The sequence below is a fragment of the Nicotiana tomentosiformis genome, chromosome 9 (assembly GCF_000390325.3).
Source record: "Nicotiana tomentosiformis chromosome 9, ASM39032v3, whole genome shotgun sequence".
Lineage (NCBI taxonomy): Eukaryota > Viridiplantae > Streptophyta > Magnoliopsida > Solanales > Solanaceae > Nicotiana > Nicotiana tomentosiformis.
Genome location: NC_090820.1, coordinates 101934073 through 101953295, shown reverse-complemented (window position 1 = coordinate 101953295; position 19223 = coordinate 101934073). Strand labels below are relative to the sequence as shown.

Here is a 19223-nt window from a genome sequence, read left to right as displayed (position 1 = left end):
CTAAAATTCATTTTATGAAATTATAGAAATTTCTTTTGATTTCCCTTGAAGATTCGACAATCATACGCCAAAAATGAAGATCAATTCATGAAATATAATCACAAGGGATTCAAGAACACTAACCCCAAGATGTGTGGAAACATTCCTCTCCAAGGTCGTCCAAACCAAGCTCCAAAATTCGAAAATGGGTAAAAATGTTGAACCCTCGAATATAAGGCATTCTGCCCAGCGTTTCCGCATTTGCGGACAGTAGGTCGCATCTGCGACCAACGCTTCTGCGGAACAAGCTCGTATTTACGAGACAACCTTGGCCAGCAGTGATCACTTTTGCGATGTCCAGGACCGCTTCTGCGCGTCGCGCTTCTACGCGCAAAATTTCACATCTGCGGCTCCTGCCCAGCAGTGCCCAGTCCGCTTCTGCGAAGGTCTGCTTGCTTCTGCGACCAAGCTTCCGCAGAAGCGGTTGCATCAGCAACCCAAACTTCTAGCAACTTCCAAAAATTTCAAATCGATTAGAACCACGTCTGAAACTCACCCGAGCCACTCGGGACCCCATCCGAATATACCAACACATTCCATAACATCACACGGACTTACTTGAGGCCTCAAATCATACATAATAACATCGAAACTACAAATTGCACCTCAAATCGAACTTATAAATTTTTCAAACTTCCAAATTCTATATCTTGTGCCGAAACACATCAAATCAATTCGGAATGACTTCAAATTTTACACACAAGTCATAAATGACATAACGAACCTATTCAAATTTCCCTTATCGGATTTAGACCCCGATATCAAAAAAGTCAACTCTCCGGTCAAATTTCCAAACTTAAATTTCTATTTTAGCCATTTCAAGCCTAATTTAGCTACGGGCTTCTAAATAATTTTTCGGACACGCTCCTAAGTCCAAAATCACCATACAGAGCTATTGAAATTATGAAAACTCGATTTTGGAGTCATTTACACATAAGTCACACATCCGTTCAACCTTTTTAATTTAAGTTTTTAAACCTTGGAACTAAGTGTTCCAATTCATTCCAAACCCTCGCCGGACCTGAACCAATTACCCCGTCAAGTCACATAACGACTGTAAAGCATAAATTGAATAGAAAATGGTGGAACGGGGTTGTAATACGCAAAATGACCGGTCGGGTCATTACATAAAGCTGCTGCACTGTTGCACTACACACGCAACAGTCACTTTTTGGAGCATGCTGTGTACCAGATACTTGCTTACATCATCTCAGTGACCTCACTTATATATTACCAACATGAGGCACGGGAAAACACACACTTGCAAACTCTCTCAAGTGTGCTGCCGCCTTCATTCATTCCTAGGGTTGAAAAACAAAGTAGCAACAGAACAAAGGACCAGATCTCGGCACTGAGTTCATCGTGTGTCCTTAGTATTGTTGTATCTTTGTCAATGTTATTCACTTGTAATTCCTTACTCAGCTTAGTTAGAAGCATCTTGTAGGATATCTTTGTAAATCATAAACCTTGTGTTTGTGTTTGACTAGAGTTAGTCAAAGTGGTGAGCTTTGTAATAGAGTTATTACAAAGAGGCTTGCAATAGAGTTATTGCAAGTACGTAAGGGATTAAGAGTTTAATTCCTAGGTTACAATAGGTTGAAATCTAAAGTTGCTCGGTTAGTGAAGTTGAAATCCTACAATTGTAGGTCGTGGTTTTTGATCCCGTGAGCTGGGAGTTTTCCAGATAAAATACTATTTTGTTATTTACTTACTGCTTTGTATGTATGTGTTTTGTGGGAACTGATAGAGAACCAGGTTCTCTATACAGTTTGGTAGACTCTTAGTTTACATAAATTGGTATCAGAGCCAGTTCTTTCTATAAGGCTAACACCTTGAAAGGATCCTCATGGCAGCTCGACCAAATTTTGAAGAAGGTTAATGAACCTACAGACCACCAAGATTCAATGGACAATACTATGACTGGTGGAAGACAAGAATGCATGATTTTATCATGGCTAAAGATTCAGAACTTTGGGATATTATTTGTGATGGACCCTTCGTCCCTATAAAGACCATTGGTGAGACAACAGTGATAGTCCCAAAGACAAGGAAGTAGTACAATGATGCTGACCGCAAAGCTATAGAGAAAACCTCGTCTGTGGTATTGGACCAGACGAGTACAACAGAATATCAGCTTGTCAATCTGCCAAGGAGATCTAGGAGGCTCTCCAAATCGCACATGAAGAAACAACTCAAGTCAAGCAGTCAAATATGGACATGCTCACTACTGAGTATGAACTCTTCAAGATGAAGGGTGATGAGTCCATTAAGGACATGCATACTCGATTCACTTATATTATCAATGAGATCCATTCTCTACGAGAGATCATTCTAAGGAACAAACTAGTTAGGAAAATACTCAGTATATTACTTGGTTCTTGGGAGAGTAAAGTCAATGCTATCACGGAGGCAAAAGATCTGCAAAAGTTGACAATTGACGAACTCATTGGAAATCTGAAGACCTACGAAATGAAGAAGAAGAATGACCATGAAAGAAGAGAATCAAAAAAGGAGAAGAACCTGGTTCTCAAGGAAGACAACAATGACTCAAGTGGTAATGATGCTGACATGGCCTATCTGACACGAAGGTTTTAGAAATGGTTCACAGAAATGAGGGTATTTCAATAAAGGGCAGCTCTAGCAGACCAAAAGGCTATGATTGCTGTCACAAATGTGGGAAGCCAGAACATTTTATAAAAGATTGCCCTCTCCACAAGAAAGACCAGTACAAGCACAACATAAACAAGAAGGCCAAGAGGAACCCGGTTCCTGACAGGAAATTCAAGAGAAAAGATGTCGGTGACAATGTTGTGAAACAAACTCTTGCTGCATGGGGATATTTCTCTAGTTAATCCGAGGGAGATGGTGAACAAGGCGAAACCTCCATGATGGTTGTTGAATGGGAAGCACCTGAATATGACTCCATCTTTGCCCTGATTGCAAAATCTGTCGAGGATGAAGATGACGATGACGATGACGATGACGCTGAGGTAAACTTTCTAGACGTTCAAAGAAATTTGAAGTTTTACTCTCAAAAGAAGCTTGTATCCTTAGCAAATGTTCTGATTGATTATTATCATAACCTTATCAATGATAAAAATATTTTAACTATGAAATTAGGAGAGGCAGAGCATGAGAGAGATGATTTACTAGTCGTAGTTGTTGATTTAAAAGAAACCATTGAGGATTTAAAGAATGAAAAGGATGTCCTAACTGAGAAAATTGAAAAGGTAGAGTATGCGAGAGATGACTTGTTGATAGTAGTTGTGGATCTAAAGAAAACAGTAGAGGAATTTAAAAGGGAAAATATTTCTATGAAAGCTTCAATAGAAAATTACATGAACTCTTCAAAAGGTAAGGAAGTGGTGAGTGAGACACACCTTAAACTTGAAAATAAATTCAAAATGGTAAAATTGAATCTATGTGCTGAACTTGAAAGAAATAGACAACTTCAGGAAGATCTAAGCAGTGTTAAAAATAACCTAGATAAATCTCTGAAGTGGACCTGGTCCTCTGATACAATCACTTACATGTATAAAAGTAATGGGGGAAACTGGCAGGGATTTGGGCTCCAAAAGGAAAAGGCTCCTTATAACCCACATAGTAAGTATGTTATTGTCCCTGATAACTGGCTCTGCACTCATTGTGGTAACACTGGCATTTTAAAGATTCATGTAAAGCTACATTTTAGTCCCAATAGAAAAACAAAGTTTTTGAAAAAGTATCTATTGCTAGGGAACCTGACCCCTACAATAAAAACGTGTGATGCCTGCTTGGACAAGAAGGAGTTTAATTTGCCATTTTCCTCACTACAATGGACTCGAACTTGTTTGGGTTCCAAAGTCTAATATCTGATTTTTCTTGTGTAGGGAGCAGTGAAGGAAAGCAACCAAAGATGGTATATGGATAGCGACTGCTCTAAACATATGACTGGAACTACTGATGATTTCCTTTCACTCAAAACCCTGCAAGGTGGGAGTGTTTTCTTTGGCAATGGAAAAAAAGGATACATTTTGGGAGTTGGAAGAGTTGGGAAGACACTCACTCACTCAGTTGAGAATGTGTACTATGTGAATGGCCTAAAATACAACCTGCTGAGTGTCTCTCAAATCTGTGACAAAGGACACAAAGTGGAGTTCTTATCAAAGTCTTGCACTGTCACCAATCTTGTGACTGGTGAAGTAGTTCTGGTGGCAAAAAGATTCAAAAATATATACGTTGCTGACTTTGAGTCCTTAAACAGTGGGGATCTTACATGTTTGAGTGTCGTGGATGATGATGTTGAACTGTGGCATAGAAGATTGGGACATGCACGTTTCTCCTTGCCGAACAAGCTAGTCAAGAAGGACCTGGTCCGTGGGCTGCCAAAGTCAAAGTTCAAGGATCACAAAGTGTGAAGCATGTGTGGAAAGAAAGCAAGTCAGGTCCTCCTTCAAGCCAAAAAAGGAAGTAAGCACTTCAAGGCCACTGGATCTTCTCCATATGGATCTGTGTGGACCTATGAGGGTGCCCAGTAGAGGAGGAAAGAAATACATCTTTGTCATTATAAATGACTACTCTAGATTCACCTGAACCTTGTTCCTCAGAACCAAGGATGAAAATTTTCCAGTCTTTGCTGCCTTTGTGAAGCAGATTCAAGTGAAGATGAGCCATAATGTTATAAGCATAAGATCTGATCATGGTACAGAGTTCGACAATGCAAAATTTGACGAATTCTGTGCTGAAAATGGTATAAGTCATAATTTTTAAGCTCCCCAAACATCCCAACAAAATAGTGTTGTAGAGAGGAAAAATAGGACTTTTGAAGACATGGAAAGGACGATGCTAATTGACAGTGGTGTACCAAAGAGATTTTGGGCTGAGGTGGTGAACACTGCCTTCTATTTGATACACAGGTGCATGATCAGGTCCGTCCTATACAAGACCTCGTATGAATTGCGAAACGGGAGAAAACCCAAGCTGACGTACCTGAGAACATTTGGCTGTAAATGTTTTGTTCTTAATAATGGTAAGGAAGCGCTGGGAAAATTTGATGCCAAAAATTATGAAGGAATCTTTCTTGGATATTCTTCACAAAGCAAAGCATACAAAGTCTACAAAAAAAGAACTCAATGTGTTGAAGAAAGCGCACATATAATCTTTGATGAATCACACCACTTAAGTGGGAAAGATTCACATGATAAGAATGATCTAGACGAAGAACATTCAAAGGTTCTTAGAGAAGTAATTGATATGGCAAATGGGAAGGCAGATCTGATGAGTCAGGTCAATGAGTCTAATAAAGAAGATGTAGTAGAACCTCCCGTTGGTTTAGAGGAATCTAGTTCCTCAATTACAGCAATTGAAGCAGAAAGCAAAGTTGTTGATGCAGTGCAAGGAACTCCTGATGCTGAGCAGACAAGTGACACTCATTCGTCTATGGATGCAAATTATGGATCCCACTCAGAGGAGCTTGGGTCTTTTCACAATAAGATTCAGGTGTCCAACTGGAAGCACAAAAGCTCACATCCTCTCCAGAATGTGATCACTCCTCTTGATTTAGGGATACAAACTAGATCAAAGACAAGAAGCATGTTTGCCTTCTCAGCCTTTCTGTCTCAAATTAAGCCCAAAAATATCAAGGAAGTATTGAAAGATGCTGACTGGATTGCTGCTATGCAAGATGAACTCCATCAATATGAGAGGCACAACATGTGGTACCTGATTCCTCGACCTTCAGATAGAACTATTATTGGATACAGGTGAGTGTTCAGAAACAAGCTTTTTGAGTTAGGAAATACAACAAGAAACAAGGCCATATTGGTGGTTCAAGGTTATAATCAAGAAGAAAGAAGCTCCAGTTACATGGATGGAAGCCATCTGGATTCTCATTGCTTTTACATCTCATATGGAATTCAGATTGTTCTAAATCGATGTCAAGAGTGCATTTCTGAATGGATATTTAAAGGAAGAAGTCTTTGTCAAACAACTACCTGGCTTTGACAGTCATGAGCATCTTGAACATGTATTCAAGCTCGACAAGGCACTATAGGGTTTAAAGTAGGCCCCTTTTGAATGGTATGAAAGGTTGTCTATGTTCCTTCTAGAGAATGGATTTATAAGAGGGAAAATTGATAACACTCTCTTTTTGAAGAAAAAAGGGTGGGACCTGCTAATTGTGCAAGTTTATGTTGACGACATCATCTTTGGTGCAATAAATGATTCCTTTTGTGAGGAGTTTTCCAAGCTTATGGGAAGTGAGTTTGAGATGAGCATGATGGGGGAACTGAACTTCTTCCTATGTCTGAAGGTTAAGCAAACCTCTAAGGGAACGATGATAAGTCAGCAGAAATACATTAAAGAGCTTCTGAAGAGGTTGCTTTAGTGGCGAGCACCCTCCACTTCCAACCAAGAGGTTGTGAGTTCGAGTCACCACAAGAACAAGGTGAGAGTTCTTGGAGGGAGGGAGCCGAGGGTCTATCGGAAACAGCCTCTCTACCCCAGGGTAGGGGTACAGTACCCTCCCCAGACCCCACTAGTGGGATTATATTGGATTGTTGTTGTTGTTGTTGTTGTTGTTGTTGTTGTTGTTGTTGTTGTTGTTGTTGTTGAAGATGTTTGAGATGGAAAGCTCAAAGACTATTGATACTCCTATTGCCACATCCACTCATCTGGACATGGATGAACCTGGTTCCCCTGTGAATGAAACCATGTATCGGGGTATCATTGGTTCACTCTTGTATTTCACAGCTAGCAGACCTGACATTGTGTTCAGTGTGGGATTATGTTCTAGATTCCAATCAAGTCCAAAAGAATCTCATCTGAAAGCTGCTAAGAGAATTCTGAGGTATCTCAAAGTAACACAGGACCTGGTCTTCTACTATCCCACAAGAGATAATTTTGACTTAATTGGGTATGATGATGCTGATTATGCTGATTATTTTGTGGATAGAAGGAGTACATCTAGGATGGAACACTTTCTAGGATCATGCTTGATTTCATGGGGTACAAAGAAACAGGACTTTGTAGCTCTCTCTACTGCAGAAGCTATATATGTGGCAGCTGCTTCCTGTTGTGCTCAATTACTGTGGATCAAGCAACAACTGGAAGATTTTGATGTGTTTTATGATTGTATGCCACTACTGTGTGACAACACAAGTGCTCTCAACATGGCAAAGAACCCGGTTCAGCATAAGAGGACAAAGCACATTAATGTGCGACTTCATTTTCTTAGGGACAACATTGAAAAAGGTCTCATCTGCATGAAGTTTTGCAAAACAGAGGACCAGGTAGCTGATATCTTCACCAAAGCATTGAGCAGAGAGCATTTTGGAAAGAATCGACTGGAGTTGGGACTAATAAAATTAAACTGAGAACCTGGTCCCTCAATAACTGGCTATGAAGGAATGTGAAGGTAAACTACTAAAAAGTATTTTCTAGTAATTTCTAACTCAATTCTATACCGTTACAGGTAAACATGCATGGCAATTACAGAGAAAACAAGTAGCTAATGATACTGCAATTTGGTAGAAGGATGAGGCTCATATTTACAAAAATCAGCCAGGAAACTTGATTCTCTTGACTCATGTTAGTAGTCCTTACACTCATACGCATTTTAAAACTGCTAAAAGTGACACATCATTAAAATGTGTCTGCCTTTTCTCTCACACCTTTTTAAGCCCAAACGTCACACCCATTACAAACCGACCCGTCTACCTAGTCTGTTGCACCCAATTGTAACCGATCCCTTATCCCCTCTAAATAACCCCACAATACTTGTCTCTCGCACAACTGTCGGCATCAAAGCCATCAAACTTCCCTCCTCTCTCAAAAAACCCTCTTTCTTGTGTCTTTGTTCTTAAAAATTACCATGTCTTCTCAAAAGCCAGAGTCTCCTAAAGCCACCATTGTTACTCCTACTGTGTCTTCATCTCATGAAGCATAGCAGTTTGAGTCTGCATCTCCACCTTCACCCAGTGAACAACCCATCTTTGACCAACAACCACACATTGTCTCTTCTCCGACTCCATCGAGTTCTGGTTCTCACTGTAGCTGGAAAAATCAAATCCCAAAACGTTTGTTGTGACAAACTCTCCCTCTGCTACATGGAATAAATGATGTGTCATCAAATTGGGGAAGTAATTGTAGCCCAAGAGGCTATTACTGGTCTTGGTGAAGCATCTTGTGTGTCTACCACTCCTTCTTCTCCAACATTTGATCTGAATATTACATCACCATCAGGTAACGCCTCTCTTGCCTCTACTGATTCTACATTGTTGAATGTAAGTGAGAAGGAAGATATAGAGAGTATGCTGTTTATTTCTACTGAAGGGGGTTTGGTTGGGGAGTATGTGTTTGGTGATGTGAGTGCAAATACTTAGGAGGAAGAAAAGGGTAATGAGGATGGAAGTGGGGAACTGGTGCCTCAATGAGAATTGGTACCAATTAGTACTACAGGGGAGCCAACAGAGGGACTTGCTCCCTCTACCCACGAAGAGCACTCTGCTCCTACTTGGGATGAAACTCCATGCTCCACTAAAAATTTCTGGACAGTACTGACCCTCTTCCTTGCCCTCATCTAGATGCAGTTCCATTAAATTTTGTGATTCCTGAGATGAAGCCCTTATCTGAAGAGGAAGATGATGAAAGTGAAGAGTATTATGATGATATGCCTGTGACACAGCTTATAGCTGCTAGAAGTGGTAGGGCAGTCCCCAAAGAGTCCGTTCTTAAAAGACCCACTACTAGGAAGCAGAATAAAGAAGCTCTTGAGAGTGCTTTGCAAATAAATAAGGAGAAAAAGAAAAGAAGAAGGTTGGTGAAAGGGGAAAAATTAGTGAATGAGGAGGATCTGCCTCCGGAAAATATTGTGGATGTTGAGGACAAAAAGGTGAATGAGGAACCTGCTTCCCTTCTTCGTAAATCCTCTAAGAAGTCTGTGATTGTGAAGTCCAAGAGAAAGTTCGTCTGTGAAAGGTGTTGAGATTGAAAAAGAGAAGAGTGTTGGACAAAAAGATTTTGGTGAGAAAAGTAAGTCTGAGAAGAAGGAGAAAAGTGTGAAGAAATCTGAGAAGAGAAAGGCAAGTGACAAAGAGGAACCTGGCTCCTCCAAGAAAGCCAAAGTGTAAGTGTCTAAAGTTGATAGAAGAGAAAACCTAATGAAGAAAAAGATGTTGTGGGGGCAGAGTGTTTGACGTTGACATTATTGACATGTCAGGCATGAGACAGGTGTTTGATATCTGTAAGTTTCAGAAGTGGACTCATCTCTTTACTGTTCAGAGTTCCAAAGTCTATGAAGAGGAAGTTCGCAGTTTCTACGCTGATCTATTCACTGTAGAAGATGACAATATCTGCATAAAGGTTAATTGAGTGGATTTTGTGAAGGATGATGTAGCACCCCGAAAAATTTTGAAGTACTTAAGCGTTATTAAGAAAGTTAATGTGCGCTAATTATATTATTTTATGTGCAGATGAGGACTATTAATATGATGGATATTAATTGGATATGATAATAAGTGTACAAGGCATATTATAAGTGATGCGAGGTCTAAGGATAGCCCTAAGTCCAAGGAAAGTTGAAAATTATATGATAGACTAAAGTTCCAAATGAGTATGCACATGACCCAACTTTGGACGATCATACCTACATATATATAGAGCGTTATGTGATGTAAAACATATCAAATGAAAGATCATCAAGTATAGTTTCTAACTCTTCAAACTATTTGTCATTTGGACATTCTTACAAGAAGTTATGACCAAATTACCAAAGGCTGGCGGAGGAGTCTACGGATGCGAAGCATCCGAGGCTGCGTCCGAAAGAGAGGCTGGCAGTGAAGTGTTGCCATGGCATCCAGGTCCGCATCTGAGCTTCAAAGAGGAGTGAAGTGGGGATGTGAAACATCCAGGGCCGCATCCGGGCCTATAAATAAAAGGTCCGGGGAGAGGAGTATTTTGAGTATTTGGGGGTTAGGGTTCTTGAGGTGAATGGGTGATTTTGAGCTCAAATCAAGTCCAACCAACTAAGGTCAGTTGTTAATGATGTTTTGGGTTGATTCTTACTCAATTTACATGAGTTCTAACATTATTCTTGCATACAAATGCTAAATGTCATCATCAAATCCGCAAAAAACACAAAAATCACTAAAGTTGTGATTTTTCAAGATTGATATACTGGAGGTATTTCCAATGCTTCAAACTCGTTTATTATGAGTAGTTAGAAGTATTGAAGTATTTGTTACAAATTTTAATTGTTGAAAGGTTGGATTATAAAACTTTAGTTCATGGCATGAATAATACTTTTGAGAAAATAAGAGAGAAAATGAATGGTAATCTTGGCGATTGAAATTAAAGAATACAATGAACCTATGGAATTATTTTTTAGTAAAATATGGAAGTGATCAACTAAGTAATCACCCGAATTGTATATTTTGCAAGAGTTGAATATGGAAGATTATGAATAGTAACTTGGTTGCAATGGACAATTGATGTAGTATCATTAATGACTTTGAATGGGTATTAAAATATAAGAATGAAGTTGAATGGTCTATCATGTAAAACTATTTGGCGATTTGAGTTGTTGGAGGCTTGTAGCCAACTTGTGAGCCATATATGGATGTTGATTAATATCTTAGGTTATATTTTGATGTAATTAGGATATTTAATTGTAGATATCGACTTGTTGGTGATGTTAAGCATTTTAATCAACATTGGAATGATGAAGGAGGATTGAAAGCTTGAGAATGTTAATAAAGCGAAAGCGAGGTAAGTTGGTTAAAACTTACTCTTCTTGAGGGACTTTCTCTAAAAGCATGTTTCAAGTTAATACTTAAGTTGTTTGCAAATGTGCTTTCGTGGTTGTGGGGACAAACAAGTACGGATGTCTCCATGTACTAGAATATTATGTTGCATATGTAGTGTCATGCCGTTTTATGAAATTTTATTTTAAACCTTGTTGGCAGAATGACACTCAAGGTAAATGTTATAAGTTTTTATCAAAACTTACGTATTGACAAGAGTATACATATTTGAGTGCTAAAGATAAGTTTTCATGGAAACTATTTCTTTTGGAAATTGATGAACAAAATGGCACCTGTGGTATGTTTTAAAGATTGATGTTAAATTGATAAAGGTTGTAGCATCTAAAAGGTTATTTATTTAAATTTTGTTCAAATAATTTGGATTTACTATAAATGCTATGATTTGATAAAAATATATCCTTTGAGGCTACTATGCTATGAATCTATTTTTAAAGTACCAAATATTTTGGGAGTTACTTGTGTTCACCGAGATTGACTTCGGATATATTGTGTTTGTTGTTATAAAACTACACGTGCCAGTGTAGGCGTAGATGGACACTTTGTGGTATAGACTACGGCCGAGGGCTCTCCCTCGAGAGAGTACTATTTTGTGCTATTATTAGCATGGCTGAGTCGATTCATACGGCACTACGATGAGACGACCTGAGCAAGTATGGTATATGATACTTGCCGCTAGGTACATAACCTAGTTGATCTTCTTATGACGGTGATGGTATAGTACTCACAGTGAAAGGCAAGGATGATTTTATTATGCTTAGGCCTAAGGAGCCGAAAGTGATTTCGATGACTTAAAGCAAATGGAATGATTTTGTATGATTTTATCCAAAATCTTTGATTGATGTAAATATTTTAAAAGTTTATATTGTGGTTTATATTTCACTTGGTTGTTATTTATAATTACAATGGTCGTGAATTGATAAAATTACTTATCATTTTATATCAAATATTGGTGCATTATGTTTATAAAGTTTGTCCCAAGAACTTAAGTTAGAGAGCGTCTATGACACTTATTGAGTACCGTTTGGTGTACTCAGCCCTTAGCCCCCCCTCCAGGGCCCTGCTTACTTTATATGTTTTAGGATGATGTATGATACTTGGCATGCGGCCAGGCTAGGATGACTCTCTTTCGGAGGTATTCTGAGGCACCACTTTTATTTTGTGGTAGCTATCATGTTCTTCCTTATTTTATTTTGTTGGAATTACTCCAACCGTTTGTTATATTCTTTGGTATAGAGGCTCCATAGTTAGTTATGAAAGGTTGTAGTAACGGGGTTGTACACAACATACATGAAAATATATTTATTTTACTTAGTCTCATTGTTATTATTATGAAAGGCATCATGTGTGATTTAGAATTAGAAAATATTTTATCATTTAATTTGAAATTGTATATAATTTTTAAGGAGCTTCCGCAGTTAAATTGGTTTTCATGCATATGATTTGGGTGCATTACATGGTTTGGTTCGCTCAGGTCGGGTAGTGTGCCGGGTGCCGGTCACGTGATTTTGGGTCATGAAAAACATGGTATCAGAGCACTAGGTTCTAAGTCGAGTCCTAGGAAGTCTATGGAGTCGTGTCAAGTAGAGTCCCTCTTATCAGTGTGTTACCGGCCACACTTATATCGGGGAGGCTACAATGACATCTAAGGAGTTTCATTTTTTTCATACTCTATATCGTGCGTTTGTGCCTGAAGTGAGAGTACGGATTCTCGATCGTATTGATTTCCTGTTGAGGAAGATATTAAAAGTGATGAAAATGAAGCTCAATGTTCAAGTTATAGTACGATATATTTGAGCTAATGGCCAGAAAGTATCAGATTTTTTCAAAATGGAAGGATAAGTTGAGAATAGATTGGGACTGATACAGTCAACACACATTACTTTGGTAAATAAGAATTTTCAGTCGAATACTGAGAAATCATGGAAGAAAATAATGTGATGATGTCAGCTAGTATTGTCAAGATGGTGTCCTGACTTATAAAGAATTTTACTAAAGGATGCGAATAAGGGCACATATGTTAGGCCCCACCACAAACATATGCTGGAGGGACTGTTTACTATGGTAATCACCATTAACGAGTTTAGTAAAGGTACAAAAAAAAAGAATATTGTAAAGGAAGATGTTGCATCTTAAATTATCATGACAAGATATAGAGAGGTGATATGGATCTAATTGATAAGTGAATGTGAATCATTCAAGTTTGTGGTAAACTTAGTATGACTCATAAGAAGTTTGGCATAGTTAAGACAATGTCAATAATGACCAAAGACACATTCCCAAAAGAAAAAGAAAAAGACTTTCTTGATCATTCGAAAAGGAAATGTTACAGGATGAGGGACATGAACCTTAATTATACTAGACACCAGGTTTCCTCTGAGCATGATAGGTTATTGCCAAGATTGTGTCATACGTAATATAAGTGATATATAAGAAATAAAGTGCCATGTGTAAGTACGAGTTGAGGATAGACGAAGCATGCCATATGTAAAAGATGGGCATGACAACCTTGAGTTCCTCCAAATGATGAATGTGATACAAATAAAAGTCAATCTCTAATTATGCATAAAAAGGTATGCGAGGATAAAGTATGTGAACTTAAATGGGTAAGTGTGAAAATATTAAGGCATGAGATGTGCAAAAGGCATAATCTTGGAGGTTATAAGAAACAATATAGGTTATTAGAGAAGAAAAAGAAAATGACATGGAATGATAATTTTGAGTTTTTCTAGTCGAGGTATGTCTTATTTTATTTTGTTGAAACGATGAAATATTTTTTTGAGAATTTCCAAGAATGATCTCAAAGAAACTCTATATGTGCCCGATATTGACGGAGCAATTAACTTGTGAGTGAACAAATCATTATGATTCAAGAAGAATAAATATAGAAATGGCTCATGGGTTAAGTTAAAGTTATTGAAAAGTTATACATATAAGGTGTATAACGTAAGGCTCAAAACAATGATTGAAAATGGTTATGGTACGGATTTGGAGATTGAGAAGTTACAAGAATTCTAAGACTACATGATAATATGTCATAAATCCCTACATTGATGTGTATGGACGAGGTCAACAATACCATGAAGAATGTGAAAATATGTAAGTATATAATTATCACATTGTGATGAAGACATGAGGTAATAAGACCCTACATACATGCCATCTTTATCATAAGTATTAGCCTACTCGGTGGGATACCATCAAAATAAAGTTTCATGAAAGGACTTAAGAGCAAGAAATATAATTTTAGAGATATATACTATGAAATCTCATTTATATATGCGGCTTGAGAACATGATGGTGGCATAAAGATAGGATGTGTAATTCTAACATGTGGCATTGTGAAGATGGTATATGTTGTGAAAAGTTATATAATGATATGTGGATTTAGCCTAAGGGAGTTACACTTGTTCAGCATATTTAAGCATGAGATGAGAGGCGCAAGTTAGCCGTACTTGCTAGAACTGTATTAGAGTATGGATTGAAAGGTGAAATATTAGAAGAGATTTCAACGGTAGAGTGAAGATGAAAGAGTGAAGATGAAAGAGTGAAGTGCTAACTATAAAGATGTCGTAAGGGCGGAAAATAATGGCCCTTAGCAATATATGTTGTAGCTAGTAGCGACGTGATACTTGGATACAAAAATGAACAAAGAAAGTTCCTATGAGTATAACCAATCTATCCTATTGTGAGAATAATGAGTATTTCGATATAATGATGAAATAAAAGTCAATGTACGATGAAAGATTGAAGCGGTAAAATAGAGATTTCTAATTGGAAGGGATAAATAGCCTATTGTAGTGGGTGAACAAATTGATTGTCAATGAAAAATTTTATGTGAGATAAAAGTTTAATAATGACTTCGAGTGGCAAGTAAGAGTTTGAATTGCGTTTACTCTTAAGTGGGGGAGCATCTGAACAGAAAAGATTCACCTTAAAGGTAATGATTTGAGAAATAAGATATTTTATTTACTAGAGTTAAGATGAAGAGAAAACCTTTGGTAACTTCATGATGGAATAAGTACAATTACCATAAAGTATTTATAGAGAATCATAGACTCATTATAAGTAATACTTGCAATGTTCTGCATCAGGGATGTTAAAGGTTATGTCTGATAGTCAAAAATTTAATGAACAACTCGAGTGTATTCCTACAACTTTGGGGACATGTGTGATTTGAATTAGATTCAAGTGTTGGCGGAGAACAAGAAAGTACTTTGAATTGTACGTGGGATTAAGTAGAATAAGAAGGTATTTTAATATGTGCACACTTAGAACGAGATGAAATAGAAAAGGGTAATGTAATGCGCATTCTTGAATGAGAAGAGACTCTTCTATACAAAAATAAAATATGCCAGTAAAGGGCATGAGTTCAAAAAAGAGCACTAATATTAAAAGGGTGCAAGTACCATCGTGATAACAATGCCTCTCAATTGTTGAAGGCTTACGAGATATGGTAGCATGTCTATGGTGCACATGGAAATAAATGCAATCCCAAGTTTTTGATAGAAAAATATCACAAGATACTCAATTGTGTCAAGGAATTGGTAAAAGTTAAGAAATAAAAACTAGAAGATGGATGTCTGCGAGTAGGTGGCAAACTAGTGTCATGATCTCAAACGAAGTGAGTTGAATTATTTTTAGAGCAAATTTGTTGGAACAATAGTTATCAAATTATGAATCTAACACGAGCTCTAAAGGTATGAGCGGAAGTGGGGGTATGAAATTATCATATGATGGATAAATCTGAGACAAATATCTTATTAATCTTTGGAAGGAATAAAAGAATATTCCAAAATAGTTTGATGATTAGAGAATATTAGTTTTAAGTGGCAAGTCTTTTCTTGAAAACAGAATTCATAAAGGACAACAAACTAATTTGAAAGTATTTGTTATAAGGAAAATTTGAGACTACGAGTCGTAATGAATAAGTTTTGCAGATACCAAATGGGCAATATAACTTCGATCTCATAAACTATGAGATATTACCTTGATCAAGCTAAGAAATTAAAGGGGCATGAAAATAAGTTAGTGTTTATTAAGGAAGTCCAATCACAGAGAGATTTTTGATTTATTTGAAGATACTTTTCAGGTACAACTTGATGTATGCATGAGTAAAGAAAATACAGGCATGTATAATAATGATATGGGAGCTATGTATAGTAGCAATTGTTGATATTGAATGGTATTCATATATGTTACAAGTTAAAAGTTTTAAAGATTTACATTTGATGCACTTATGGTATATGTACGGCCGAATGAGGTCAAGATGGTACATTATATTGTGTATTATTGGTTGTTGAGCGATATTGTTATTGGCACCCGTGTGGGGGCTTGGTTTTGACAGGTTAAAGTTTTTGGATAGTCCTAGTTATAGGGGAAACTCTACCAAAATTTTTAAGAATTTGTAAAGATAGCCAAATTTTAAGGGCCATAAGTAAGTTGAGATATTGGAAAGAAAGTATAAGACCCATGTAGTCATAAGTGCCTATGCATAATGGTTGGAGGTAAAAGGATGGTAACTCTATTCTTATAAGTGACTTGTAAAACATTCGAGAATGACTGTTCTTAAGTGGGGGAGAATGTAGCACCCCGAAAAAGTTTGAAGTACTTAAGCACTATTAAGAAAGTTAATGTGCACTAATTATATTACTTTATCTGTAGACGAGGACTATTAATATGATAGATATCAATTGGATATGATAATAAGTGTACGAGGCATATTATAAGTGATGCTGGGTCTATGGATAGCCCTAAGTCCAAGTGAAGATGGAAATAACATGATAGACTAAAGTTCCAAATGAGTACGCACAAGACTCAACTTTTAACGAGCATATCTACATATATATAAGGCGTTATGTGATGTAAAGCCTATCATCAAGTCTAGTTTCTAACGCTTCAAATAGTTTGTCATTTGGACATTTCTACAAGAAGTTATGACTAAATTACCAAAGGCTGGCAGTGAAGTGCTGCCATAGCGTCCAGGTCTGCATCTGAGCTTCAAAAAGGAGTGAAGTTAGGATGCGAAGCATCCAGGGCCGCATCCATAACCCAGAAAACTGGGCCTATAAATACAAGGTCGGGGGAGGGGAGTATTTGAGTATTTGGGGGTTAGGGTTCTTGAGGTGAAGGGGCGATTTTGAGCTCAAATCAAGTCCAACCAACTAAGGTAAGTTGTTAATGATGTTTTGGGTTGATTCTTTCTCAATATACATGAGTTCTAACATTATTCTTGCATCCAAATGCTAGATTTCATCATCAAATCCTAAAAAGAAAAACGCGAAAATCACCAAAGTTATGATTTTTCAAGATTGATCTACTAGAGGTAATTCCAATGCTTCAAACTCGTTTCTTATGAGTAGTTAGAAGTATTTGTTACAAGTTTTAATGGTTGAAAGATTGGATTAAAAAACTCTAGTTCATGGCATGAATAGTACTTTTGAGAAAATAAGAGAGAAGATGAATGGTAGTCTTGGTGATTGAAATTTATGGATACAATGAACCTATGGAGTTATTTGTTAGCAAAAGATGGAGTGATCAACTAAGTAATCTTCTGAATTGTATATTTTGTAAGTGTTGATTATGGAAGACGATGAATAGTAACTTGGTGGCAATTGTCAATTGATGTAGTATCATTAATGACTTCGAATGGGTATTAAAACATAAGAATGAAGTTGAATGGTCTAGCATGTAAATTTATTTGGCGATTTGAGTTTTTGGAGGCTTGTAGCCAACTTGTGAGCCATATATGGATGTTGATCAATATCTTAGGTCATATTTTGATGTAATTAGGATATCTAATTATAGATATCGACTTGTTGGTGATGTTGAACATTTTAATAAACATTGGAAAGATAGAGGAAGATTGAAATCTTGAGAATGTTAATAAAGCGAATACAGGGTAAGTTGATTAAAACTTACTCTTCTTGAGGGACTTTCTCTAAAAGCATGTTTCAAGTTAATACTTAAGTTATTTGCAAATGTGCTTTCGTGGTTGTGGGGACAAACATGTACGGATGTCTCCATGTACTAGAATATTATGTTGCATATGTAGTGTCATGCCATTTTATGAAATTTTATTTTAAACCTTGTTGGAAGAATGACACTCAAGGTAAATATTATAAGTTTTTATCAAAACTTACGTATTGACAAGAGTATACATATTTGAGTGCTAATGTAACGACCCGGCCGGTCGTTTCGAGAGTTATAGCCCCGTTTTCCCCATTTCTACTTCTTTTTGTGTTATTAAGCTATATTATGTTATATCGGGTTATTTGGTTCGGGACCTGAGTGGTTTCTGAGTGAATTGAGACACTTAGTCTCTTAAGTAGAAACATAAGTTGGAAAAGTGAACCGGATGTTGACCTATGTGTAAACGATCTCAGATTTGAATTCTAATGGTTCCGTTAGCTCTGTTAGGTTATTTTGGACTTAGGAGTGCGTCCGGAATGCTATTTGGAGGTCCGTGGTAGAATTAAGCTTAAATTGGCAAAATTGGAAATTTGGCTATTTCGGTAGGCAATGGAAAATTTGATATCGAAGTCGGAATGGAATTCCAGAAGTTGGAATAGGTTCATAGTGTTATTTGTGACGTGTGTGCAAAATTTGAGGTCATTCGGACGTGGTTTGGTTGGTTTCGGCATCTGTTGCTGAATTTGGAAATTTAGAAGTTCTTAGGCTTGAATATGAGGGTAATTTGGTATTTGGATGTTGTTTTGAGTGATTCGAAAGTACGACTAGGTTTGTATGTTGATTTATGACTTGTTGGTATTTTTGGTTGAGGTCCTGAGGGCCTCAGGGTGATTCCGGGTGGTTAACGGATTTGTCGAAGTTGGAATTTGCAGCTGGAGCTGCTGCTTCTGCTATTTTCGCACTTGCGGAAGGAAGAGTCGCAGGTGCGAGTCCGCTGGTGCACGTGGGGAGTGCGAAGGTGCGGGAAACGCTGGGCTAGGCAAGATGCGTAGGTGTGAGATTGGAGGTCGCATCTGCGAGCCCGCATATGCGAAACCTGGGGCGCAGATGCGTAAAAGGGTAATGCTGGGCAGGCTTCGCAGAAGCGGAGGAAACGCGCAAGTGCGCCTTCGCAGGTGCGACAGTTTTGCCGCAGATGCAGAGTCTGGGTGCGTAAGTGAGTTACGCAGGTGCGGCTCCATGGACAGCAGGTGCAGTCGTACGGGTACGAGAAAATGGCCGCAAGTGCGAGGAGCTTGGGCAGAGGGTACATATTGCACACTTCGCGAATTTTGGTGCATTCTTCACCATTTCTATTCGGTGTTTGGAGCTTTTGGGAGAGATTTGAAGAGGGAATCAAGGGGTTTTTGTTGAGGTAAGTTACTTGAGCCCTAATACTTGTATATATGGTGATTTTCCGTTGTTTAATCATTGTAA

General features: G+C 37.7%; 3 protein-coding genes across 3 annotated transcripts; all 3 read left to right on the top strand.

Annotated features, from left to right (window-relative positions):
- Positions 1-2250: 2250 nt before the first annotated feature.
- On the top strand, positions 2251-2634 carry LOC138899290 (uncharacterized). The gene has a single exon (XM_070185444.1). The coding sequence runs from the start codon at positions 2251-2253 to the stop codon at positions 2632-2634; it is 384 nt and encodes a 127-aa protein (XP_070041545.1).
- A 293-nt stretch (positions 2635-2927) lies between these two features.
- Positions 2928-4436, top strand: LOC138899289 (uncharacterized). The gene is made up of 2 exons (XM_070185443.1): positions 2928-3713; positions 3909-4436. The coding sequence occupies exons 1-2, from the start codon at positions 2928-2930 to the stop codon at positions 4434-4436; spliced, it is 1314 nt and encodes a 437-aa protein (XP_070041544.1).
- A 2205-nt stretch (positions 4437-6641) lies between these two features.
- On the top strand, positions 6642-7391 carry LOC138899288 (secreted RxLR effector protein 161-like). Its single transcript, XM_070185442.1, has one exon. It carries the CDS (start codon positions 6642-6644, stop codon positions 7389-7391), a length of 750 nt encoding a protein of 249 aa, XP_070041543.1.
- Positions 7392-19223: the final 11832 nt, after the last annotated feature.